Source organism: Aulonocara stuartgranti, assembly GCF_965226115.1.
Source record: "Aulonocara stuartgranti genome assembly, chromosome: 23".
Lineage (NCBI taxonomy): Eukaryota > Metazoa > Chordata > Actinopteri > Cichliformes > Cichlidae > Aulonocara > Aulonocara stuartgranti.
Window position 1 is genome coordinate 38,254,205 of NC_138958.1, and position 27,846 is coordinate 38,282,050.

The 27,846-nt window shown below is 39.8% G+C and overlaps 2 protein-coding genes across 3 annotated transcripts in view; one reads left to right on the forward strand and one right to left on the reverse strand.

Annotated features, from left to right (window-relative positions):
• LOC309701081 (rho GTPase-activating protein 6-like) overlaps positions 1-27,846 on the reverse strand; it is a 134,929-nt gene that overhangs the window by 79,097 nt on the left and 27,986 nt on the right. The gene's annotated exons all lie outside the window — the stretch shown is intronic.
• Positions 700-13,243, forward strand: LOC309701092 (zinc finger BED domain-containing protein 4-like; the record flags this gene model as incomplete). Its single annotated transcript, XM_082525100.1, has 8 exons — positions 700-1,033; positions 1,131-1,275; positions 1,355-1,586; positions 1,675-1,818; positions 1,913-1,981; positions 2,077-4,531; positions 11,507-11,838; positions 12,891-13,243. The coding sequence occupies 6 exons, from the start codon at positions 700-702 to the stop codon at positions 2,437-2,439; spliced, it is 1,287 nt and encodes a 428-aa protein (XP_082381226.1). The 3' UTR covers positions 2,440-4,531; positions 11,507-11,838; positions 12,891-13,243.

Below are 27,846 nucleotides of genomic sequence, written 5' to 3' on the forward strand. Positions count from 1 at the left end.
CTCTAAATATTATAAGTAAACTATATTTGAATAAAAGGTGAGCTATATGTTTCTTTTTCTTTTTTGTTTTGTTATTTTTCTTCAATTCAGGGAGATGTCCTCTGCCCTTAATCCGAGGTATCAGCCCCCATCCAGGGATGATCTATCCAACACACTTATACCTGCTTGGTATTGTGTGGAGAAAAGCAACCTTGTAGGAGCCATAATTGAATGTATTGAATTCTGATGATCACTGGGTTTTTATTTGCTTGGTTGTTATGGGAGTCACGTGGGTGCTAGCAGTGACATAAATGGGCGTTGTCAGTCTGTCATTCACTGGTTTTGATTTTGACAGAGAGGAGGGCTGGGTAGCCGTAGTTTTTGTTGACCGCTGCACAACATGTTTCGCTTCGTTATATTAGAGCCTGTGACGTTGTAAGAGTCTGAATCAGGAGCCGATGATACTACTCTGTAAAAATCGCAAAGCACTTTAATAAACAAGCAAACAATTCCACCTCTCGCATTATTGCGTAAAGTTGACAGCGCGTCAGGCAAATAGGCAGGCTTCATCCCCGGCCTCTAGCGACTGTGGAAGTCGCTACAAACCTCATCCAGAATTTGGCACAGGTTAACAAGGTCGCTATCACCTGTGATGGATGGACCAGTATTGCTCAGGACCATTTCCTCACAGTGACTGTTCACTACATCTACAAAGGCAAAATGAAGCAGAATGTGCTCAGCACTGAAGCAGTTTATGAGTCACAAACAGGTCCAGTTGTCGCTAAAGAAATATCAAGCGTTGTGGAGCAATTTCACTTGGGAGGGAAAATAATTGCTGCCACTGTAGATAATGCCTGCAACATGGATGTTGCTTTGAAAAAATTGGACTTTTTAAAAGTGGGATGCTTTGCTCATACCCTCAACCTGGCCGCACAAAAGGTGTATGACATTCCTGCAGTTTCCAGCTGGTGTGCCAAAATCCGTTCAGTTGTGGTGTGGCTCAAACGTTCATCCTTGAGCAAAACTGTGCTCAGAGAAAAGCAGCGAATCCTGAGTAAGTAGCACATGCAGTTACATATCAAGAAGTATTGTTATTCATATTACCTTTTTTATAGTAATTTAAAATATGTTTGTGTCTATCTGTGCTTTAGATTTGCCAGAGCATAATGTAATTCTTGACGTTAAGACGCGCTGGAATTCTCTCTTCCTAATGGTGGAGAGATTTATGGAGCAGTTTGATGCAATCCAGGTAGCTGCTCTGGATCAACGGCTGAGGAAGCCTATGGAGAAGGACAAGTAAGTGAATGACATGAGCATCACTTGCAAGAGCTAAATAACGTCATTTACCTTTAACATTGTGAAAATTTTTCAACAGACTAGAAAGGTTCACGCACACTGATTTAATCAAGGCAGAGGAGTTTATTAAGTGCATGCAAGTCCTGTACACGTCAACCATGTGTGTCTCAAGTGACAAGTCACCCACATGCAGCCAAATCATCCCCATCCTGGCCAAGCTGGAGGCACATTTCAGCCGATGTGATGAAGACAGTGTTTTCACCTCTTCAATAAAAGAGAAAGTCTGGGGTAGTCTGCAGAAAAGATATCAGGTATTTGCAGACAATGTTAATGCGCATGGAAAATAGGGTTACCTTTTTTCAGTATCAGCTCCTATGTTATATCTTGTTTTACTTAAAGGATGAAAACCTTCAGAAATTTCTGAAGGAGGCCACGATGATGGACCCACGTTTTAAAGGCAGGCTAGATGGTGAGGCAGCTACTGACATCTGGGACAGGTTGGAGAAGGCAGCAGTTGCAAATGCCACAGTAGCAGTTGCGCAGGTATTTTCATTGTGTGTGTACAATCTTGTCCTTTTGCATCATGATGTAGTTTCTATGTTGAAGGAATGCTCTTTTACTATCTGTGTGTCCATAGCCTCCCACTGAGGACCCCAAAGCACACAGCGAGGTGGATGATGCTGACATGGACAAGCCAGAAAAATATGTAATTTCAGATTTTTTCTAACACAACCACTACATTCTAAAAGTGATCTTTATTTATTTTGCAAACCTCACACATCTTTTTTTGTTGTTTTTCAGCTAAGTAAGGTCCAAAAGTCACCCTTAGAAAAGCTGTTTGAGGATGAAGACAGAGAGCTTCAACAGGCTGCTTCTCAAGCGGGTAGAGTCCCCTCAATCACAGAGCAGGTACAGAAGGAGCTTCAAATATACAAAAGACTGCCAGGAATTACCTCTGGACAAGACCCTGTGGCCTGGTGGTGGAGTAAGAGGGATACACTCCCCAATTTATCTGCCCTATCAGAAAAATACTTGTGTGTCCCAGCCTCATCAACGCCTTCTGAAAGAGTTTTCTCTTGTGCTGGGCATGCCATCAGCCAAGAGCGATGCCGTATAGCTCCAGAAAAGGCTAATATGATTATCTTCTTGCAAAAAAACTGCTAAACATCACAGGTTTCATGACAAAGTTTGTTTTCAATTGTTTAAGCACTGGTTCCAAAGACGTTATGTTTTATTGACAGAAAGGGCTAACTTTGTTATAATTTTGCTTAAAAAAATTACTGGGGAAAATAAAAACACAAGAGGTTTTTGGACGAAGTTTGTGTTCTTTATTCTTTAAGCACCGGTTCGAGCACCGTTTAAGCACCGGCACCGTTTCAAAAGTACCGTTTTGGCACCGGTATCGGATAAAACCTAAACGATACCCATCCCTACTCATGGGCAGTGCAGTCCGTGCTGCAGGGAGAATGGACTGCCATACCTGTTATGTGTCTGTGAGCGAGGGAGGGAGAAAAAAGAGAGTGGAAAAGTACGAGTTGTCACTAGAGCTGGGCGATATAAGATTTTTTCATATCACGATATGTTTTTTTCATTTCAGGCGATAACGATATCTATCACGATATAAGCCAAATAACTATATTTGTAAGATTTAAATGTGCCGTTGCTCACAAGTAAAATGTGAAATAATCAGCAGCTTGTTTTTATTTAAATATTTATTTCCCATAATAAGTTCAACAGGGTAGATGTACTTAAGGAACATGAGACTTTTTCAGATAAATAAAGGCAAATATTGCAAAATACACAAAAGGCAGCCGCTAAAGCGTTTAAGTTTCAAAATAGAACAAACGAAACAGACGACTAAATTGTCAATTCCACTTAGAAACAAAATATTAATTCTAAAAATAAATCTTAGTTTGTTTTACAGAAGAACAGACAAAACTGACTAACTTTTGTCAATATCAAATAAACTGAGAACTAAAAGGAAATTCTCAATCTCTCCTTGTTGTATAGCTGAGCTTTTCAAACAGTTTTAACAGTTACTTTAGTCTGACAAAAGCCGAATGACGAATTAGCGCTTCCAGTCAGAGGCTGAGGCTACGTCCACACGTACACGGGTATTTTTGAAAACGGAGATTTTCCGTTTTCGTTTTAAAAAATAATCCCGTCCACACGTAAAGGCAGAAATGAAGGAAAACGCTGCTATGAACATGCCAAAGCAGCAGGTGGCGCTAGATTCCTAACCGTGCAGAAATGTTGGCCAATCAGAAGTCTAGAAGCCTCGGTGGGAAAAAGTAAACAAAGCTGGGGCATAGAAGCAGAACCGAGTGGTATGTGTGGAGGGACAGTAACTGTGTGTATATGTAAGCATTTAAACACTGCAGAGAGTAGAATTAACAGTAACAGTATTGTAGAAATTCATTTCACCGAAACAATAACGTGGCGCACAGTGTGACGTCAAAAAATGCGCACACCTTTGACGCTGCGTTTTCTCCGTTTTTCTAGTCCACACGTAAATGCAAAAACGAGTTTTCAAAAATGTCCACCCTGGCTGGAGTTTTTAAAAATCTTCGTTTTCAGTGACCAAAAACGCCGTTTACGTGTGGACGAAAGGTGCAAACGCATAGAAAAATCTGCGTTTTCAAAAATACCCGGGTACGTGTGGACGTAGCGCATGCACCAGTTTATTGTATTTCCAGACTTGCTTTCGGCACAATTTACAGTGCACGCTACTCTGTTTTTTGTCAGACTTGAAATAGCCAAAATACCTTCACACTACGGAACTTCTATGGCTCTTCCGTTTGACAATCTCTCCGGCATTGGAACCATCATCTGTTTTCTCTTCGGTAACCTTCGGTCACGCTCGGTTGATTTTTCTAGTCGGTACACTAATTTCCTCCATTACCCGGGCGGTACGGTGGCTGGCTGCTTCCCAAACAAATACACATGTGCGGCTTGGCACTTGTGCTGTACGTAACAAGTCACGTGACGTGACGCTGCGGCTGTGATTGGTTCGACTCTGCGCTACTTAATTTGGATTGGCTGGGTTTTTTTTGTTTTTTTTTTTGTTTTTTTAAGAGGACAAGAGCGGCGAGGTCTATTGCAATAGGTTAATTTTTCTATCGAGAAAAAGTTATATCGCGATACATATCGTTATCGTTCTATCGCCCAGCTCTAGTTGTCACCGAGCAGAAACGGGAGCTGGAAGCATTTAATAACCACTGCAGCCAAAAAGAGTGCCTGACGAGCCCAGTTGTAGGTAAGCTATTAAGACTCGACTGTACACTGTGTTCGTGTTTTCCTCTGAAACAATAAGTTCCGTTGGAGCAGCCTTTCAACGCCTCTCTCTGTCTCTCGCTAGTAAAGTTGACCCAGACAACAAAGTAAAGCTAGTTTTCAGCTACAAGCCTGACACGAACCCGACGTATTAGCCAGAGGTCCCTTTACTACAGTTCGGAGCCGCGGACCTGTTTTATATATACTGAATAGTTTTCTATACGAGATCACTGCAAAAAGTGCAGACTTACCTAATGTCCACCCTACTGTTACTCATTTTATATTAAGATTTAAAAATCTAGTTGCTACTGGTATGGCGAGTAGCTTTCAGCAATAGTAATAAATCACACAGCAATAGGACATTCATTAGTTGTAAAAACCCATCATAATATATTAGGTAATCCAAAGTATTCAGAATACATTACTCTCATTGAGTAACATATTCTGTAATACGTTACAGAATACATTTTGGGGCATGTATTCTGTAATCTGTAGTGGAATACATTTTAAAAGTAACCTTCCCAACACTGAACAAATCAAATGTGAATGGGAAGAAATCATGCTGGATATCTGCACCAATATGTACTGGGAAAAGATTTCACACTGATGGAAATGATTCAACTTACAGAGGGTGAAAAACGATGTGGTACGCTAGTCCAGTTTGCTAAAATTTCATTGCAGCAACACGAAATGGTGCTTGTTTGCATGTCTGACAACGTCTGCTGCCACCAGTGACACTGACCCCAGCTGAATGTAAAACTAGTGAAAAAACAGTCAGAAAAGATGAGGAGGGCCTTTACCTGTAAAACCATTCCTGTTTTGGAGTTGTGTCAGTGTTGCCTCTCTAGTGGAATTGTTGTTAATTTCATTAACACCAAAGCAGCTGAAACTGATTAACAACCTCTTCTGTTATTTAACTGTCAGATCAGTGTCCCTGATGTTTAACTGACTTATTTTATTTCATTTACCCTAAACCACTGTTCCTTAATAAAGATGTACAGTAGAGTTACTCTTACTGCAGTGAGTCATTTCAATATTAACTTCCCATTGCACAGGAAAGAGAAGCAAAGTAGGTCATAGGATATGATGGATATTTTTACTTATAAAAAATAAACATTATTACTGATCAATTCTGATGTGCATTATGTAGTTGAGGTTTGCAGGGAAGAAGGGAAAACATAATGAAACAGAGTGAGATGTCCACACAAGTTACCTACACAATCTGTTTAGAAGTATGACTCAAATGATTAGCCAGTGCGCTGCACTTTCTACGCTGTTGTTTTACATTGGAGTTATTATTATTTCAGTTTTTCTGATTTTATGTTAACCGGCAGCGGTCACGCAGTGCTCAAATCCGTGACAAAAACACAACCTGTTTGTTCAAGTGCAGAGTATAATCCTTCTCTGTATCATAAAGGCTGCTATCTCACAAACAGATACTTTGTCTTTCAGCTCCTCCACCTTAATTCGCACGTGCACACACGCACGCACGCGGACGCCAGCAGACACGCTGTCCTCCACCTCCCACGCCTCCTTAATGTTTTTTGCCACAACAGTTGCCATGGTGTCTCGGCTCGCCCGCTGCGCTGGACAACAACAGGGACGTGTGTGTTTCTGTGATATCGTCTATACGCATGTGTCAGCATATAATAGGACGCGCTAATGTTGTCTAATAGTGCAGCTTATACCCAATAATGTGCTGTGATTCTTCACAAGGTAATTGTATTTGAATACATTTCTGTAAATTTGTGCTGTGTGATGTATTTGGTGGCTGCAGGAAAGTCAGAAATAGCCTGCACTTGTTGCCATAGCGCCACAGTAGAAGCGTCTGGGTCATTATGGGACGCTGGGAGAGTGACATGACATCAGCATGCTCACATGGGCTGAGATTGGAGATACAAAGTCACAGGGTTGGCGGTGGTTCTTAACCACACATGTGAGCGATGAACACTACGATATCACATATTTTCTCTTTTTTGGGTGTTCGAAAGACTTTCCCACAAATTCAAACATTCTTCTTTTATAGAAGCTGACAGTACGTGAAGAAAACAGCAGCCCCACGCGTGCTATAATACGTCAAGAGAGCCACCATAGCAAAACCTTACTTTGTCTTCTTGCCGCTTGTCGCTGACACAGTTCTGTCTGACGTGGGAGGTTCGGACCGGCTCTTGACTAACAGCCGTTAAGGAGATTTTCTCCGGCGAGCGAATATCCAGAGACGCTCGAGAGGAGGGTTTGGAATAGCTTGAATAGTAGAATAAAATGTTCACTGACTGATGTGACGCAAGTGTGTTTGTTCAAGCCTCTTCCAGCAGAAGGATAGCTTCACTCTCTGCACATTTATCCAAACACATCGGATGGGCCCTTGTGTGTATTTGTGCACCAGCTTTTGTGTGTATGACTCTGCCATCATGGATATCTGAGATCTGTTAGAGCTGAAACACTGGATGTTTGGACAGCGTTTGAACTCGTTTTATATGAATTCACACAAACAAACCTGTCCTGATGCTTTAAAGTATTCTCAAGTCTTCTTGAGTCTCCTCAAATCCCCTGTCATTCCAAAGATCTAAACATTCTTGTAATTGTGTGGTCTTGAGCAACAGTCCTTAGGTTTTATGAAGGTCTTTCAAAGTTTTTCTTTGGACTTTGGCAGCTTTTATACTCATTTTCAGTCCAGTCCTTATACCTGACAATTTTCAGAGGAATGTTCCTTTGTCTGTTACGCCACCGGACACTAATCCATGTGTCATTCAAGGATAAAAAATGTACTTACTTAAGGGATAAAAGTTTTGAATCTATACAATGGGCAGGTTCCTACTTAGTACTTTTCTACTTGTGCACTCAACTGACTTTATACAACTTGTCTCATTTACATGGTTGCATCAAACAGCAACTTGGAGTTCAGCATTTTCACCAAGGATACTTTGGCATGCAGACTGGAAGAACCAAGGATCGTACCTCCAACCTCATAATTAGTAGCTGCCATGCTCTACCTCTTGAGCCAAGGCCACTTATACATTGCAGATAACTAGGCAAAGTCTAAGTGACTAAGCAATCTCTTGCAAAAGCATGCAAAGCATGTTGAATTTACAAAAAATAAGCCATAAAAGAGTATTTCTGCACCAACAAGGTGTTCCAAAACAGCTATTAACTGAAAATTAACAAAATTTCTCTAAACAGTTTCTTTGTCTGACATCTTGCACTCCAAATCTGCAAGTAGAGAGCCATTTCAGCCATCAAAACACAATGAAATCAAATTAAACAGTTTTGTATTTCTTATAATGACTTAGCAGTATACCCTGGGTGTTGGTGGGGTTAACATCCAATCTGATCCTTGCCTGCAAATGTATTTGCTTAATGTTTCCATTTGGTTTTTGAATTACTAATTATACAAGCACCAGGTGCAGAAGCACGGACACAGACAAAAAAGGAGCTGAATGGCTGTTACTAACATACTGTACCTGGCTCCCGTTGCCTGTATTGTTCTGCTTATTTTCACCACTATGATAATCAGCTCAGTCTGGTCACTGCCGCACTTTCCCATGCAAATCAATTTGTCTCATAAATTTGAAGGTATCAGGTGTTTGTTTATGCCAGAATAGGCCAAAGCCTTCTGTGAAGGAGCTAAAACAAGGAGGTATCTTAGAGACTGTTGAGATGAGAAATACTTCCCTCCCTCCTCCCTGGAGTCATATCTCTTTCTCTGTCACGCCTACCATCTTCTTTCTTTGTGTTTAAAGTCATCCATCTCTCTTCTGTGTGCTGTGTTTGCAGTACACCCTGGCCCACATCTTCCGACAGCAGCTTCTTTCATTTGAAGAATGGAAAACAACAGGTAGCATGAAGCAGAGCAATGCCACAAATGCAATTAAAGCCACAAGAAGACAAATTTCTCCAGCTTAATCGAGTCTGCTGCGATGATAAAAGTAGAAGCTGCAGATTTCTCCCTTTGGTTAGGCCTCCTGTGGACTTTGAACTCAGTTTTACTCTTATGTTAATAACAAATTAGCACAAGTGACACTGCTTTAGCATACCCGTCAATTGTGTTTATGAGAGTGTGTGCATTTGCATGTATTTGGATTCTTTGCATTTTTCCAATATTCCCTTTTTACAACTATGTGTGCATTCCTACACTTGCAGGATTGCAGGATCAAAGAACATGCTGATATGACCTGTACAGTATATATTTGCATAGCTGGATACACAGAACATAGACGTGTGTGATCAGAGCAGCATGGAAGTCACCTAGCCTGAAGCATATCAAACGGTTACCAAAGTCAGAGCGAGCGGCCTCAATTCTTCTCAGTTCATGGTATAAATATTTAGCCTGCTGTATAAACACAGCAGCGTTTGAGAAATGTGCTGTTCACAAATGAAAGCAATGCTTTTATCCTTTTACTGATAATATGGGTGAAAGACAAAACTGTTGATTCAACATGTGCAGCTATTAAGTATGTGTCTCTGCTACACTGTTAGCAAATTATCAGGCATTATCAGAGATATTATGCCGTTTTGTTTATGTGCGATCCAAATTCGCCACACAAAGAAAGCTCGGAGTGTTGTAAAATTCTGCCCTAAAGAAATACATCGATTTTCCCCTCAGCATTTCCACTTCAGAAGTACCTGATACGCCTGTCCATGCAGAAAGGCGCCTAGGGTAGCAACAGTGTGCCACTGTGCTGTCTGCAGTCTATAGCTTATTTAAGATGTCCTACAGATGCATACATTTCTGTTAACTATTAAAGAATTACAAGTATCTTTTTAGGAAAAGAACAATAATTTAGGACAGTGCAGTTTGTAGGACGCAGGTCACACAGATACTACTGTGAAGAAGATATGTTGCAGCGTGAGCTATGTCTTATAACGTCCTGTGTGACATTATAAGACATAGCACATTTAATGGATTTGTGCCTCCCGTGCCTCTGATAAGGACAAGCAGAAGAGAATGAATGAATGATGGATGGGGTTGGTTATTATTAATAATAATAATGATGATAATAATAATAATAATAATTTAACTAGTCATTCAGATGTGTTTATTGAGCCTTCTCACAAAAAAACATAACAAATTAAATATCAGTTTGTACTGTATATATGAGGTCCTTTTTCTATTTTAATTGATCACTGATGTGTAAAAAATCCCAATTCATGTCCATGAAAATGGAAAAAATTCATTCATTTTCATGACTATTTATCCTAACTGCCAAGATAGCTAACTGCCAGTTATGATAAATAAAAAGTAATTGATATAGAAAGTTTTACCAAATAAATTAAATTGTGTGTTGACAATAATTATGACAGCTCCATAATGTTCAAAATGAATATTACATTTCCACAGATATTTAAATCTTACAGGACTTTAATCTACTGATTTTTGTTTCTTATCATGAGTTTCCCAACATTACAAAACCATTACAAAAATTTGCCATTTTATATAGAAACAGCTATTTTCAGTTGAGTGATACTATAGTAACATAGGCTGATCTTAGTTTCCTTTAGCCCTGTCCCTGCAGTGGAAAAGAAGTGTGTTTTTGTAGCCAATGCATTGTAGAATTTTTATATTAATTTGCTCTCTTTTCGTCAGCTATGTCTGGCTGAACCTTTGAAGTAAACATGAATACTCTCCTGCACTGGGTTTCTAGGGAACACTTTTTTATATTTTATTTTTGCAGGTATGTAGAAGTACTGGAAAGTGCTGGACTCCATCAGAAATCAAGTGTTTCATAGTGTTGCACTTGCATATACACAAACAATGAGCAGACATTTTTGTCAAAGTTCCATCCCTATTTTTTTTCCAAACTCTGCACTGCTGGATAATCACAGCATGAAACAGACGTGAATCTCATGTGAATGTTTTTTTTCTCTAGTAGAACTAAGCCTTTAACAATGTAAATCTTTACAATATAGTAATAATAATGGATTGCATTTATATAGCGCTTTTCGAGACGCTCAAAGCGCTTTACAATTTCACTATTCATTCACTCTCACATTCACACACTGAATGGAAGCAAGCTGCCCAGGGGCAGACTGATAGAAGCGAGGCTGCCATATCGCACCAACGGCCCCTCTGGCCATCACCAGTAGGCGGTAGGTGAAGTGTCTTGCCCAAGGACACAACAGATAGTGCTGGGGATCAGACGGGTTTCCCAACCCCCTGAACCACGGTTTCCCCACAAACCACGGTCGCCCCACAAATAATGCAAAATAAATGCATCTTTTTAATATGGGAATGGCTGGTATCAAGGTAGGTTGCAAAGTGGCGTGCAGATGTTGCAACATTTGCAGGCAGGCTGCAGCAGTGTATATAATATGTCTAAGGTGTTTATATAAGACAGATCTCAATCAAATGCATAGAAGAGTGTTAACTGAACCATTTAGCAAATGTAACTCAAACATGGATATTTTTCAGGCAATATTTTCAGTTAAAGATCAACATACAGTATGCCTCTAAAGTGTATTTACAGCAGTAGGAATCAAATCTCTAAAGCACATCGGGATAAACATATCAGGCTATCACTGGGTTTGGTCTTTCATGGGATTCATTAACAATAATAAAAATGCAGATTATCACCAGTCTCATCCATCAGCAAGTTGACCTTCCAGTCATCCTCCCAATAACAGGCAATTTAAAGTCTCAGCATTTTCTTCACATTATTCTGGCAGCACATTGGTATGCTCCACTTGTAAATTGTTCAGCTGCTTTAACAATTTGTCCAGTAAGAATGCTTCCAATAGAACTTGTCTACAATGACTTTAAACATTTACTTTGTCTGATTTGGATTTCACCACTGAAACATCTAAATATGGAAGAGCAGAATAAACTTGGGATTTTTTAGGCACATACACCCAAAGACACATGAAGGTTTTATGTTCTGAGAAGGTTAATTTCCTAGACAGTTACTGATATGCGGTTTACCCTGAGCTTCAGCAGGCAGTGACTGTGTGTATGTGTGTTTAGGTGGAGGATGAAGAAAAGTATAAGGAAGACAGGAGGTGGGGTTTGACAGATCCATCTCCCATGTCTTTTTCTCTCTCTGGAATGCAGCTGGAATCTAAGCTAGACTCCCTGGTTGGCTCCACCCACACTCCCACCACCTTGTATCATTGTACACACAGAAACATGCTGGGTTTGCGCTAGCTATAACTTCTGTTGTGTCACTTTAGCCGTAAAATAAGAAATTGAATGTTCCAATCTTTCCAGTTGATGTGGAGCTTAAAGCACGCTCCTTTCCTCCTCCTTTGTGTGTGTGCAAACTGGAAACAGAGCACTTGCCTGACACTGACTGGAAAGTATGTTTGCCAGGTTGTTAGCCAAACTTTAGCTTTTGGTGGACAGATTTCAGTAATTTAGGTAAAACATCAGTGATGACACATGATATTTTGACTATATTACTTAGATGAAAAAAACAGAAACAATTTTCATGGTATTGGTGCTTATTTCATTTACACACAACCAATTTATCATGTACGTATGAAATATTGCTAATAAGCCTTCATACCTGAGGCATATACTCTCTAGCAGAGATGGAGATAGCCATGACTTAACCTGTTGGTCTGTTGGCTTTGTGGCTGTTTATATATTGGTGTTTTGCAATCTTGAGCCAAAAATTACCTTAGTTGTCTATGACATTTAACACATCAAAATCAACATTAATACTAATTGTTGGTAAAGTTGCTTATGTTGTACTAACCCAATAGGTCCATGGCATGCCACAAAGACTAACACTGAGCAGTGCTGATTTTCTAACACTGGAAAATAACTCAAAATGTTAGAAATATTCCAGTGTTAGAAAATCAGCACTGCTCAGTGTTATTCTTTGTTAATCTTCAAAACTGACTAGGTTACTTTTAAACATATAACACTGTCAAAAGTGTTAATTTAACACTCAACAGTGTTGTATTTAACACTCAGAGGTGTGGACCCATATAGATACTCTCCAGTGTTAATTTAACACTGGAGATTTTGCTGTGAATCATTATCATATGATTTAGGGTTTTTTTTTCCAAGTAAAGAGAGCACGGGTACAGTTATATGTTAACAACTGGAATAGAAATCATAACCTTGTGCTTGTGCTGTAGTTTGCCGGAAATATAAATATGCGCTTCCTTATGCCTATGCATAGCATTACATTAGATATGAAGGACATTAAAGGTAAATTGCATTTTTCACTTCACATCTCTATTCCTACTTTGATTGTATTTGTTAGTTCGTTCATCTTCCTCTTGTCTGATTTTTCCATTGCTGAGAAGCTGCACTGACTGCGTCAGAGCCTTTGAACATATAAACTATCGCTTAATGCTTACGTTAAAAAATGACGCTTTCTTTGTTCTCACTCCTACAGCCAGGGTCAGCGGCGGTGTTTACATCACTGAGTTGTTGCTGTGGCAACAGACAGAACAGTCAGAAAGGAGAGAGTCTGCAGAGTTGGAGTTTGAAGTCCTTGAAAAGTAAAATGGAAACAAGCAAAAGAGGAACAGAATCTGCACGGTAATTAGTTCTGTGTGCATATTTCTTCTAAGATGCTTTCATATCCTCTTTGAAAGTCCGCTGGCAAATGCTGATGCTCAGATGTTATAGCAAATGATTTAAAGACAGCATAATGTGGTAGAAATGTGAAATATGTGTCACATTTTGTAAGTAAAAAGCATGAGCTGTAGTTCTACAACAGTGACTGTAAATAAAAGATGGAAATCACCAACTGGTTTGTGGTTTGTACTGTTTTGCCTTAAGCTTCACCTTTTTCCTATATCTTGTTTTTTTTTTTTAGAAACACAAGTCACCTTATAGGTCAAGTTATTTTGGTTAACAAGGAATTTATGGATGCTTCGCACAGCAAATTAACACTAGCATAAGCAAGTAAAATTAGTCACATGTCAAGTCATGCTATCTGTCACATGATTGCTTTGCAATTTTTTTCCAAAAGGCACGAGCTCCAATAACATGTCTGAGAGGTCCGGTAGGGTGAAATTACTCGTCTAACAGACAGCTAGCAACTATGGCAATTTAGTTTAGCATCGACCTAGCTTTCAGGCAAAGCAGGTAGGCTTTTTAATATTGGGCATTTTAACATAATACTCTGTGGGAGTGCCTCACTTGGGGAGACAGTCAAAGTTAAAAGTCCAGTTCAGCTTTGGCTTCATTTTGGATCCCTACCAAAACAAACCAGATGAGAGGCAAACATTCTAAACAAATCTGCCACTTAACTGTATATAAACACTTTGGTTTGACCAATAGTTCTACATGGTAATACATCTAAAAAAAACACCTAAACGATTGGATTAGAGCTGTTTTTCTTAATAAATTGCAGTAAACAATGTCTTATTGTCCTTTTCATTGGGAATGCATCTGTGAATTAAGTAAATAAAATGTAAAGAAGCTAACATAGAGACAGACATCAACCTATAAAAAGCTGAAAATATAGAAAGTATAGAGAAGATGGACATGTGGACATGACTTAAACTTGCATTCTAACTAGTAGCCAGCAGAGGCAACACATGTGGTTGCAAAAAGATATCCGGTTATATAAAAAAAGTCAATAGGAAACAGCTCACGGGTCCCTAGCTCTATGACCTCACATCATCTGCTTTAATGTCTTATTAAAAACAACATGATATTATAAGTTGCTAATGAATGATTATGCAGTATCCCTAATTTTCAGTCAGATCTGCTGCTTAATCTTGATGTCCAGCTTTAAAATGCTGCGATAGAGAAAAAAAGTTCAGCTTGAGGTTTCAAATTAAGAGTTTTGTAACCAGCTGGTGACATCATGTTGGCTATGTCCATCTTTTTTATACAGCCTGTGGTTTAGTCTCCTGGGGCTCAATATAAAATCTAAATTCTGTAAATACAGGCTATCAACCAAATCTAAACATTCAGCTATCTTAGAGCCAGCATACCCCACATTTTCTTTACAATAACTGAGTGTCTACATGTTTAACAGAAATCAAAATGGAAAGATTTACTAACTTCATGAAGCCAAAAAGCATACAGAGAACCTTTAAAGAACACGCAGTGAAGCACACACTGCACGTCTGAACACACACTGTATGACTGCAGTAAGTCATTTCAGAGCCTATTAAATCTCCATTAACACACAGCCTCCCTGCTAGCCAGAGCTAATCCGACACAGGTGTGTGTGTGTTTGTGGTAGGTTTTTTTTTTGGTTTTGTTTTGTTTTTTTGTTTTTACCTCATGTCTTCTTTCCCCCTATTTTCTCTTGGCATGTCTATTATTTTCCTACTTAGTTTCTCTCCATCTCTCACTCTCTAGACATTTTTCAATTTCATATCGGTAATTTAGCAAAAGTCCTCTTTTTCAGCATTCTCGCTTAAAGCTGGCAGCTTGACAACAGCAAACCCTCCTCCAATTAGGTCAAATTAAGGCAAATTGCAGCTCTCAGTGGGAAACCAAGCTGACACACCTCACACTCTTATTAAGCACAGTCATCTCTTCATGCTCAGCTCTAGAGTTTAGCTCTTTGAAATAATTTGTCTGCCTTTGTTTTGAGGCCTCCAAAAGTAAACCCTGCATGCTAATTGACATCTGACCTGCTACTTGAGGTCCCTCCATTAGCTTTTTCTTCTTCAGCCTTTAAGTTTCACTTTAATTATTTTGCAGTGAGAGACAAAAATAGATGCAAGGTTTGCTATTGCTATTGCTTTCTATTGTGTTCTTTACACTTTTGCTAAGTTTTCATCACTTGTCAGTCTTCTGTCTCGTCTTCTGCTTTTTAAAAAAAAATAAAAATTTCTGCTACGGGGAAAGTAAAAATGCAAGAAAGACCAAACAGCAGCCTGCAGGACTGAAAAATGCCAAGCCAAAGAGGTAGTGCCAAAAACTGCAGTTTTTGGAGTGGCCACTTGTGGCATTACAAAAGGCAATATTAAATTCTATTGACAGTTTTCAACTTGCTGTACAATACATAATTTAAAAAATAAATAAAACAAAATTCATCCACTTGGATACTGTTAAAATGTAAAGTAGATTAACAAATGTGCAACATGGACAGCCGTAGCCCATAACTGTCTGCTAGGCCTGAAGTCGCTGAACTGGACGTGGCCACCAGGTAAAAGTTTGTGAAATATGTCCGATACAAGTTGAGTGAACCTCATCAAATGAAGCTGTCCGATAACAACGCTATGGAGGTGTGTTGTTGAGGATTGTGTCAGTAATTGCCACTGGTTAGCCTCTGTTAGCTGCTGTTAGCCACCGCTAACAGAAACAAAAGCATTCTTTTAAGTGACTCTGACGTTGTCACACTCGGACACTTGGCGAATAAATTTTCATTCAATTTGTGAATGTAATCAAACTGTCTCTGAGAGGAAAAGTGTGTGGGTTTTTTGTTTTTTTTTTTAGGAAACTTGAGTCTTACCTGGCATAATGTTAGCTTATAACTAACTATCATTGTTTAGCCAGCTAAAGCCAGTTAGTTGTTGGAAGGGTTGCATGTCTTATCTGCTGAAAATCAGTAATAACAATATCAGAAAATAAATAATCTATAAGCTAAGCTATTAAATAAGTTATTATATTACTAAAACTAATATAATCAACATTTTAGCTATATTTGGAGATTTTGAATGTTTAGCAGATTTCCTCGTTCTTTTAGAATTCTCATAAATCTGGAAATCTTTTTAATAGAATCCTGTTGGGCTACAGAGGGTTAATTATTTTAGCATGCTAGCTATGTTAGCTAGCATTAGCTTATAACTGAGCATTCCAGCTTCTTTCAAAAGAAGGTAGAGTACACTGGTCACACTGGCCAAAAATAATAAAAATGATTTGAAAATGAGTCAAGAATTTAGAGGGTGATGCCTTGTGGCTACATACAACTTTTTATATTGGCGATTGCTAGTAGGGCTTTTCTAAAGACTGTTCAGAGTAGATAAAGGACTATTTAAATAGGAAAAGTCAGCAAAGTGCAGGGTTAAGCTTCATTTTACAAAAATGAAGTTTTCCTATGATTTTTTCTTCTTCTTTTTTTTGTAAAAGCAAACGTGTTTTTATCATTCCAATCCAAAAGGTAGGTCAACAATTTTTGAATCTTCTGGGACTACTGGACCTCAAAAACTAATATCCCATATATGAGCATGCACACGCACACTCAGATACACACACCAAAATGTTCTGGGAAGGTGCGCTGCAGGAGAGAATAGGATCTCTGCTTGGAAGTGACGCTGTTCCCTACTAAAGCAGTACAAACACACATTGTTATGTTTGTGTGTGTGTGGATGTGTGTGGATAATGTGTGTGCTGGTGACAGTACAAACAACTCCATTCGGCTGCAGTTACCTTATGAGCATACTAAGCTAGTGTGTAATAAGAACAACACATACCCACATTTACCAGAAGATTTTATTGCTCAGATAGCTTTAACAGCAGGGGACGTGATTGTATCAGTGCTCTGCAGCCCACAACCAATCAAGAAAACATCATCTATATAAATAAGGCTTAAATGTTTGAGGGCTGTAAAACATTCTTATGGAGTTAACATGTTTCGGGAACTCAGATCAAATCGCTGGATTTTTCCTCCTTGTCCAGTGCATTTATTAAAGGTTTTATTTGGCCCCAGTGCTGTGAAATACACTCTGCCTGCAGCCGTTATCAGCTATTGTCATGTATTTATAAGATACTTATGACACAGAAATGCTGAAGAGACAGATGTGTGCAGCTGTGACTGGCCACAACACAGCCCACCCACATTTTTACAGTGATTCATCTTGTGTGTGTGTGTGTGTCCATGTTTGCATGTGAGACAGTCAGGAGACAGCTCAGTGTTCCCCAAGTTTGTCCACAAACCAAAAGGGTTATTAGAAGCTTGCTGGTGCCCTCTGCTGGCTAAAAAAATTTCTACATTTAATTTAAACATGGCCGCATTTTACTGAATTACATTAGATGATAATGGCATTTCTATATCCTCAGAAAGGCAGGTTCAGGGCTTAAAAATATTGCCCTAATGATATTGGTTAAACCCCCAGTCTTCAGCTGATGCTGTTTTTTCTGATGTCATGAATTTTTAATTGAGTTTACATGTTGTGTGTTATCCATCACTCCCATGTGTGTCTGTTTCTTTCTTCGTTCCTGTTTTTTGAATCGCCATTGTTTCCTATCATGCATAGATTGAAACACTCAACTCTACTTAGTTCCTTGCTTTTACACCCCCTGCCTGTTGCTTGTGTTTACATATCGGGCCCTCTTTCCTAACAAACCATGACAGGAAATTTCTTGTTTTAAAGCTCAAGCTCTAGCTAAGTCTTTTTTTAACTGACTAAATTTATTAATATTTGTTTTAGTAATGAGTAATAAGGAACTCAGGGGTCTCTCATTAACTGGAGGTGGAGACGTGTTGATAGAAAATCTACGGCACAGAACAAGTTTAAATGCACTGGTTCAGTGTTGGTATCATGCAGCTGCTACTCATAGATCCTCCAGAATTACTCCAACTGTGTGCAATGAACTTGCGGTCTTGTTGCCTTTGAAATGGTGGCTTAAAAGATGGGAACCACTTGAAGTCTGTCTTCAAAGCAACTTTGGTGCGTCAAGATGGTGCTAAAATAGCCAGAAGATGGCGCAGTGGCTGACAGTCGCATGGCAAGCAAAATGTTGCTGGTTTGATTCCAGCCAGTTGTGTCAGGAAGGGAATCTGGCATAAAACCGTCGAATCAAAACCAGTGGTTCTACCTGTTGTAGCGACCCCTTGTCCCAAGGGAGTAGCTGAATTACAGAATTACATAGGTGCTTGGCAATCTTGCTTTCATATAATCAGATTACAACCAGATGGCTTCTACTCATCAGCACAGACTGACTAAGACTGACTGAAACATAAATTAATAAATGATTATTTGCAAACCTTCACAAGTCTATCTGAGAGCAATTACAGTCACTTCAGGTCGGACTGCAATTGTGTAGATACAGGTTGCAGAGAAATTTCAGTGGCTGCAACTACTTGCAATTGGTTGCTGACTGCGAAAAACTTCCATGCAATCACCAATCACTCGTTACAAGGAGGCTGCTGCCCTGGTTTAACTGTAGTGTGACTGAGCCATCACAACATGATTTTTATCTCCGCATGTTTTTCTCTTTCTTGGCTTTTTGTGGAAACCTGCACTAAGAGAAAGTTTGACTTTCAGTAGGTAACAAAAATAGAGGTGATTCAGGTTTGTGGGATTGTACATTTCTACCTGTACTTGCACCCCAACAAGCCATATGTATGGTGGCCTGGAGAGGTCAAACGCACTGCAACTCAAGAAAACACCAGCAAATAGAAAATTGCTGTAAAAACACACAAAACACAACAGAAGTTGAATAAAACACAATGGAAAGAGAAAAAACTAAAGTGTTTTTGCTGAGAAGACAATGCGATGGAACTGCTCCGGAAACAATGAGCTGACAGTAACAATAGCAACTCATGACTAGCTAATAGCAAACACGTATCTACATTATGTATCTACAGTATTATATGTCTCATGCGATTAAAACACACATTAGAATTCTTTTTTTTTCTATTCTTTTTCATCTCCGTGCAGTTCTTCACATGTTTTGGTTTCCGTCACTTCCTCAGCTGGTCCGTCACATTATTGTTTCTCCAGAAACACTTCTGCTGAATTTTCTGTGATTTTATTTTTATTTTCTACTTCTATGGTTTTTATTTAACTTTCATTGTTTTTTGTGTGCTGATTCTGTGTTTTTCTATTTGTTGGTGTTTTATTAAGTTGGAGTCTATTTGACTTTGCTGTTGTTTTTTTGTTTTGTTTTTTAATAAAAAGGAATATGAAATATATTACAACTCCAATAGTGTGTACGTGTGTGAGAACACAATATCCACAAACAGAAGTTTGTGCTATAGACCAGCAGTGTCAAACATATGGCTCTGGAGGCCAGAAAACAGCCTGAAGGATCCAGCCAAATTTTCACTGTGGTTTGTCCTTAAGTGTGGACCACATGGAGTGAGTCTATAATATAAATAGTGTTTCAATTGCTTTAATCTGTCACAGCTCAGACACTTTTAACTTTTAGTGAGCATTTTTTAGGATTTCAATGTCTTTTCAGTGTTTATATGAGTAGACTTTAACATAAGCAAGCACTGAAAAAATTTGTCTGGGTACCATGTGTGTGGGTTAGGGGTGAACGGCTTGTGTTTTAATAACAAAAGTGCCCACTAGATGGCATTTTGATGCAGATTCTCAGTCAGCATTGCCATTACATTACCTTTCTGATAAACTAACTTACAATATTAGTTTCCTCGCCAGAAACTCTGCATTATAAAGTCTGAGTTTAAGAATATCCACACCGTTGTTTAACTGGAGATATATGCTGCGCCTCGACCCATTCCTCTGCTGAGCTGTTTTTCTATTTATAGCCGCAGAGCTCCGGCTGTGTCAAAAAAAAATGCCCGCTGCCTCGTTCTGTTTTGCTTCCCTACTGTTTGACAGATTTGTGGCTTGATGGGGTGAAGGGGGTCATCTGGTTTAAATCACTTTGCTTTTCAGGCACTGCAACCATTGATTTGCACCCTTGGATGATAAGGAGTTGCGTAGAGGTTGATCAGCTGGGCAGGAAAAAAAGGGTTCAGCCTATAATAGATCTGTTAGTAAGATGATCTGTGGGTGTCACTTGAGTATTTGCCTCAATGTGACTTCATTTCTAGTGCTTACACCCTACTGACCTATTGGCCCCAAAAAGAAACTTGCAGCAGATGTATGCAGCAAACTCAGTGCTCAGTTCATCAGCAGCATGGATATTTCTCATCTGTATTTTATGCATGAAAAAAAAAAGAATGAGTAAATGTTTATGCTATGCTTAGTGACACAAGTGAGGGACAAATCAACATTGCTTGAGAGAAAGTCCCTAAGACGTTCCCAATTGAATTAAGTGTTCAGCCAATTGTTGAGTGTACTCCCAGCAGATAACCGAGGTGGCCAAGAGATGTGCGGAAAGCAGGGAGACGATAAGCTGCTGGAAAGAAGATGGCTGACTGTGTAGTGAGCAGTGTTTTGTGACGATAGCCAACACTGTGGGAAAATCACAAAAGGAAAACACCCAGAGATTAGTTTTAGGGGGTTTTTTTTCCCATCATTGACTTGTAAAACATAAGTAAACAATACAATGTGCATGTCACAGTTTTAGGTTCAGACCAAAAGCCAAACAGTTCTTAAATGAATCACAAAAACAATTAGAAATATGCCCTTACTATCAGGGGTTTACTGGTTATGGCTGAAAGGAGGGTGATATTTTTTTCTTCTTTTGTTATTTGGGAACTGGAAAGTGCACATCAGATTTTATAAGCAAAGGCAGATGTCACAATAGAGGCTTTTTTTTTATTAGCTCATGATATCATCGAAGTCCTTCTAGAGGCAACTCATCAGCAATGAAGGAACGTGTAAATGAGTGGGAAGCGAGCCACAATTTTCAGTTTCAGTAGGAGATAAAAGCTGGCACAGTCTCATTTCTCCATGTTGGTTTTGTTCCTACATTGTCATAACGGTGTTGGTCCAGGATCAGTATTGCAGGTGACCAATCGTCTGAGCATTTACTTAGCATTAGGCAAGAAGGTAGCAAATGCTATAAAAAATATCACTTGCAAACCAACATGATTTGAATCAGAATATAGTTTTGTATGAACAAAGCTATGACATCATTGCAAAATGACTGGTCAGTTTCAGTGTTTATACACGGCCAACATTAATTATAATGATGCAGGAACAACACCAACACGGGGATATCAGATACAATAAAAAGCTGCAAATGTGCAATCTGATATCTGATAGCCCGGTGTTGGTGTCAGGGTGGGGTCAGGGTTAGGACAGGGTTCTGGTTAAGCCTGAATTATACTCAGCAGCAGACATGGACATGGTCAACTAGAGACCCAATGGCCAAGTAGTCATTCCTGTTATACTTCTTTGAAGTCTGCTTGAAATCTGGTATCTGGGTGCAAATTCTCTGCTGACTAGTCATAGCTACAAAAACAGGCAGTTATGTGGACATCTATGCGAACCCTCACACTTCCAAATTTACATCACAAGAGGACTCGCAGATGCATAAAATCTACTTTAGGGTTAGGGTGTGCTGTATGATGGAATGTGTGGGTCCACATTGAAAATCCATAGCAATGAAGAAATGACGTGCTAACTCACCTAATGGATATAATAAGACACAAAAGAGTTTTTTAAAAAAGCATCCTAATACATGTTTTTTCTAAGACAGCAAATTAAATGCCAGCGACCACACACAGTGGAAACAGTGTACACGTGTCAGTTCAAAAAACATGATTTGCTAATTGTTTCCCTTTTTGACTTGGAGGCAATGCCAGGAGGTCTGCCTCTGTTAGCATTTTAGAATTATCCCATACATTTCTATCCAGGTTTCTTTGAGTGCTTTGTCTACTCATGTCAATGTCATTACCAGCTTTGATGCTGTAACCAAGCAACATCACCCACACATCTTTAGACTCAACACTGCACTTTCTCTGGTTCCTCTGGTAGACTGAATGTATCATAGTGACGATACAGTAGGCAAAGAACAGAGTGAGACATACAGAGATTCCTCAATTTGTTGGTAAGATATATCCTTTCAGATTAATAGAGCGAAATGGTCCAAAAGACAAATGTAGGTGCTTATTTTGCACATCTATGCGAATGAGTGCATGCAAGATTTAATATGCAGTTAGTACAGTGGGGCAAAAAAGTATTTAGTCAGCCACCGATTGTGCAAGTTCCCCCACTTAAAATGATGACAGAGGTCAGTAATTTGCACCAGAGGTACACTTCAACTGTGAGAGACAGAATGTGAAAAAAAAAATCCATGAATTCACATGGTAGGATTTGTAAAGAATTTATTCATAAATTAGGGTGAAAAATAAGTATTTGGTCACCTCAAACAAGGAAAATCTCTGGCTCTCACAGACCTGTAACGTCTTCTGTAAGAAGCTTTTCTGTCCCCCACTCGTTACCTGTATGAATGGCACCTTTTTGAACTCATCATCTGTATAAAAGACACCTGTCCACAGCCTCAAACAGTCAGATTCCAAACTCCGCCATGGCCAAGACCAAAGAGCTTTCGAAGGACACCAGGAAAAGTATTGTAGACCTGCACCAGACTGGGAAGAGTGAATCTACAATAGGCAAGCAGCTTGGTGTGAAAAAATCAACTGTGGGAGCAATCATCAGAAAATGGAAGACATACAAGACCACTGATAATCTCCCTCGATCTGGGGCTCCACGCAAGATCTCATCCCGTGGGGTCAAAATGATCATGAGAACGGTGAGCAAAGATCCCAGAACCACACGGGGGGACCTGGTGAAAGACCTGCAGAGAGCTGGGACCAAAGTAACAAAGGTCACCATCAGTAACACACTACAACGGCAGGGAATCAAATCCCGCAGTGCCAGACGTGTTCCGCTGCTGAAGCCAGTGCATGTCCAGGCCCGTCTGAAGTTTGCCAGAGAGCACATGGATGATACAGCAGAGGATTGGGAGAATGTCATGTGGTCAGATGAAACCAAAGTAGAACTTTTTGGTATAAACTCAACTCGTCGTGTTTGGAGGAAGAAGAATACTGAGTTGCATCCCAAGAAGGCCATACCTACTGTGAAGCATGGGGGTGGAAACATCATGCTATGGGGCTGTTTTTCTGCCAAGGGGACAGGACGACTGATCCGTGTTAAGGACAGAATGAATGGGGCCATGTATCGTGAGATTTTGAGCCAAAACTTCCTTCCATCAGTGAGAACTTTGAAGACGAAACGAGGCTGGGTCTTCCAACATGACAATGATCCAAAACACACCGCCCGGGCAACAAAGGAGTGGCTCCGTAAGAAGCATTTGAAAGTCCTGGAGTGGCCTAGCCAGTCTCCAGACCTCAACCCCATAGAAAATCTGTGGCGGGAGTTGAAAGTCCGTGTTGCTCGGCGACAGCCCCAAAACATCACTGCTCTCGAGAAGATCTGCATGGAGGAATGGGCCAAAATACCAGCTACTGTGTGTGCAAACCTGGTAAAGACCTATAGTAAACGTTTGACCTCTGTTATTGCCAACAAAGGTTATGTTACAAAGTATTGAGTTGTATTTTTGTTATTGACCAAATACTTATTTTCCACCCTGATTTACGAATAAATTCTTTACAAATCCTACCATGTGGATTCATGGATTTTTTTTTCACATTCTGTCTCTCACAGTTGAAGTGTACCTCTGGTGCAAATTACTGACCTCTGTCATCATTTTAGGTGGGGGAACTTGCACAATCGGTGGCTGACTAAATACTTTTTTGCCCCACTGTATATGTAAAAACAAAGTTTCACAGAAACTTTAAATGTAAATATTTAAATGTAATGTCTCCCAGAAAAGATGTTGAGCAACTACTGAATTAAGTGAACTTTCGTTTGTTTTGACCCTGGTGGTACAGCTAGATTCAAAGTTACAAGGGGATCAGGAAGAGTGAGTCATCCTCTGGGAACCATAAAAGTCAGCACAGTCATTTATGGCAGCTAGCTTTTGACACAGATGAGTCAGCAAAGGTAGACACAAACTTGACAGAGAACTGCAAACGAAATGTGCAGATATCTGAAAAATGACACTGAATCTTTATGTCAGAGAACAAATTGCTGCATGGCGTCACTCTAGTACTTGGAAAGGTGAAACTGGACCTATCCAACAAACTCAGGCTGCCATCCCAGATTGGTTCTCAAAACTAAACTCAAACTGGTGTGATCTCATCTTTGTTTCCTTCAGTGGCTCCATGTAGCTTAGGTTGCAGATTGGAAAGCAGAGGGGTTTGTAGGCATGTCCATAAAAGTGAGTCAATAAAACAAAGAATGGATGGGAGTGAGCTTCTCTGAAGAAAAATAAAACCAGGGAAAAAGAGAGAGAGAGAAAGTGAAGAGCAGTAGAGAGGAAGTCGGGGGTCACTCAGTCAGCCGCCAGCCCTATTTCAGTAGGAGCCCCGGGGCCTCGGCATGAAGCTCTGACCTGGAATTCCAAATAAATAATTCCCTAAACCTCCCCACTGAGAGAGACTCACGCACACAAGCACACACACACACACACGTACGAGAACGGGGTACACCCAGCAAAATTCACATTTTCTCTAAATCCACGGCTTATTTAAACTACTTTAACAAGTATTTGATTTATTTGATATGGGGAAACTGGATAAGGCTACAAGGTAAAATACGTACACGAACACACATGCGCACACACGCGAATACATAAAAATGCACACAATCACAAGTACTAATTCTCAAAGCTTAGCCCTCGGAGCAGCCTGAATCCTCCATGAGTGTGAGTGAGAACAGAAGTTAATCTGGACTAAACACGGCACCAAAACGATTTTATTCTGTAATAAATAGACATGAAAAATGATGCACACAGCTGCTGTACAAACATAAGAGTTGTAACAAAGACAAATTCTACTGAAAATACTTGTGAGGCTATAAGCAAGATGCCCTCCGTACAACTCAAGTTTCAAATCAAGTCTCGTTCCTGTTTTTTTTTTAAAGCAAAACAAAGCAGCAGAGCTTGATTAAATTTAAAATTTTAAAAATGGATTTTATTCCTTTGGGCTCATTTTTCAGCAGTAGGACAGGAAATGAACTTGGAGTGTCCTTTTGATATGCTTTATGAGGATGATGCACACATAGAAGACAGATATTTAGGCTATATGCAGACAGATGACATGACAGAAAAACACAGTCTGCTAAGCTTTACTAAACTCAATCTGTAACTGGAAATGTTTTATATCAAAGACAACTCTAGAAAAAATGTGTACCCTTATGAAATATATGGGGTTTATGCTTTCTTAGCCTCCTCTATATTGTACCACAGGTACTGGACTTTGATTATTGTCTCATATTGCATACTCTTAAACTTGCTATTTTGAAGTGGATTACGCTAATGAATATCATAGTTTCACACAGTATCATGTGTCCAGATGCTGTACTGGACACAACAGTGGAGAAAAATGAGCGTGGAACTCTGTAAACTCGTCTTCCAGAATGATCACCACTTTGTTTGGTGGTTGCTAGCTTTCCTCTGTGTAATCAGTCTCCAGCCAGTAGAAGAAGTGCACTGTCACTACCCGATCCGTACCGGAAACCCGATCGGTACCCCGCATGCGCGAAAGGTTTCTACTTCCGGTCGTAGCGTTTTACGATAGTTATGGGTCAGAGTATCTGTTAAGATGTTAAGAATAACAAGTATATCTTAAAATGTTTGCAATAATGAAGCATTTCAGTACAATGTAGACAAAAACGAAAAATAAAAAGAAAGTTACGGATCAGGACTCTCCGATCCTTACTGCGCATGTGTAAAGTCTGACCGTACAAATCGGGTCTACCCGATCCGTACCGCGCATGTGCAGATGTTTTCTTCTTCTTCTGTTCGTTTAATGGCAGTTTACTCCCCAGTGTACGAGGATACCGCCACCTGCTGACCGAGCAAATAAACCCTATTATAAACTGAATTAGCGTCATTACAAACGTGTGTTAAATTTGATTTAGCAATAGTCGAGTGTGTTTATGCTTGTCTGTGAGGAGAGGATTGTTGGAATAGTGATGATGATGTGCGCTATCACTGTCAATTGTCAGTAAACACTTAAACACTCCTGACCCAGTATGAACCTTCCAGATCCCTCAGGTCATCTGGATCCGGTCTTTTATCAGTTCCCAGACTCAGAACCAGACACGGAGAAGCTGCATTCAGCTTTTATGCTCCTTATATCTGGAACAAACTCCCAGAAAGCCTCAGATCAGCTGAAACACTCAGTTCATTTAAATCCAGGTTGAAGACTCACCTGTTCTCAGCTGCATTTGAATAAAGCACCAAATCCACACTTTTAAGCTTAAATTTCAAAACTTACATTTAACTACTGATTTTATCTACTGTTCTGATTTTATCTGTTTTGATTTTATATACTGTTTTGTTTGTTTGTTTGTTTGTTTGTTAATTAGTTAGTTAGTTTATTTGCTTGTTTTAATCAATTTTAAATCATGCTTTTTATTTGTTCTTGTTTCTAATGTCTCTGTAAAGCACTTTGAATCACCTTGTTGTTGAATTGTGCTATACAAATAAACTTGCCTTGCCTTGCCTTAATCTGGCTGATGAATCTACACGTGAGATATTACAAAGTCTGCATTATTAACTCTGTAATTAGGCGCCATTCTTCTTCTTTTACGGCGCTGTTGCTCAATCGGGGGACACTCTCTGTTGAGGAGAAAAGCATGAATTTCTTTGTATACGGATTATCCATTGTTTAAATGTCCCGGGCAGTCGAAAAGGAGGCAGAGCTGTTGAGAAATGCTAGGAGCTAACTGGGCGCTAACCGTATCATTCAAATATATTGAATGTCGCACTGTTGGCAAAGAGAGGAAGTGACGTAGGATTTGCGCATGCGGGGTACCGATCGGGTTTCCGGTACGGATCGGGTAGTGACATGCACCTTATCAGGACATAGCTAATGCTAAGCTAATACTAGCTAGCTAACAGCAATCCGGTCGTTAAGTGATGACGTGACGAATACTTCCGGGCCTAAAGTAGTCTGCATTTAATATGGCTTTTGTGTTGTTAACATGTTTAATGTTTTGTATTTTCTTCTATTAAATCTCAAAAAGCTCCTAAAATAGTCAGTGATCACTGTTGACCTCCCTCGGCTTTTATTACCGCTAATCATTTATTTAAGCTCAGTTTTTAAAACTTTAGGATTAGGGATGGGTACCGGTGTCCGGTGCCATGATGGCACCGGTTCTGACATAAACGGTAGTAACCAGACCGAAAAGCAGCGCACATTTCGGTGCTTTATTTCGGTGCTTTTTTTTCCTGAGCTGTGATACACTTCTAGCCAATCATTTTACGTTTCCGAGGATAGTAGGCGGGGCCAGGTACGTACGTTCTTTTAGAGCAGAGCTACAGATTAAAATGTCCAAGGCGAAGCGGTCAAAAGTCTGGCTGTACTTCACAGCAAAATATGCAAACTCAGCAGCAACAAGTGCTTTAAGCTGATACTGTGATACTGTCAAAGGAGGTAACTCCTCAAATCCGATGAAACACCTGGCGACGCATAGCGTTTTTTTTTAAAGCCCAGAAATGCGCCGTATTTGATAGCTTGCTGCGAGACCTCACACCGAGCACATCTACTGCGGGTGGGTTGCCTGTTATGCAACATCCCCCAAAAACACGAAGAGTAGAGTCCTGGCCCAAAGCCCTGCCAGTGTAGCAGAAATGATGAGGATGATGATGCAGCATCAGCCGTTCTTCTCTGCGTGAGTAGCTTAATGTTGTTCATGTGTAATTTATGTTGAGTAGGCTAACCA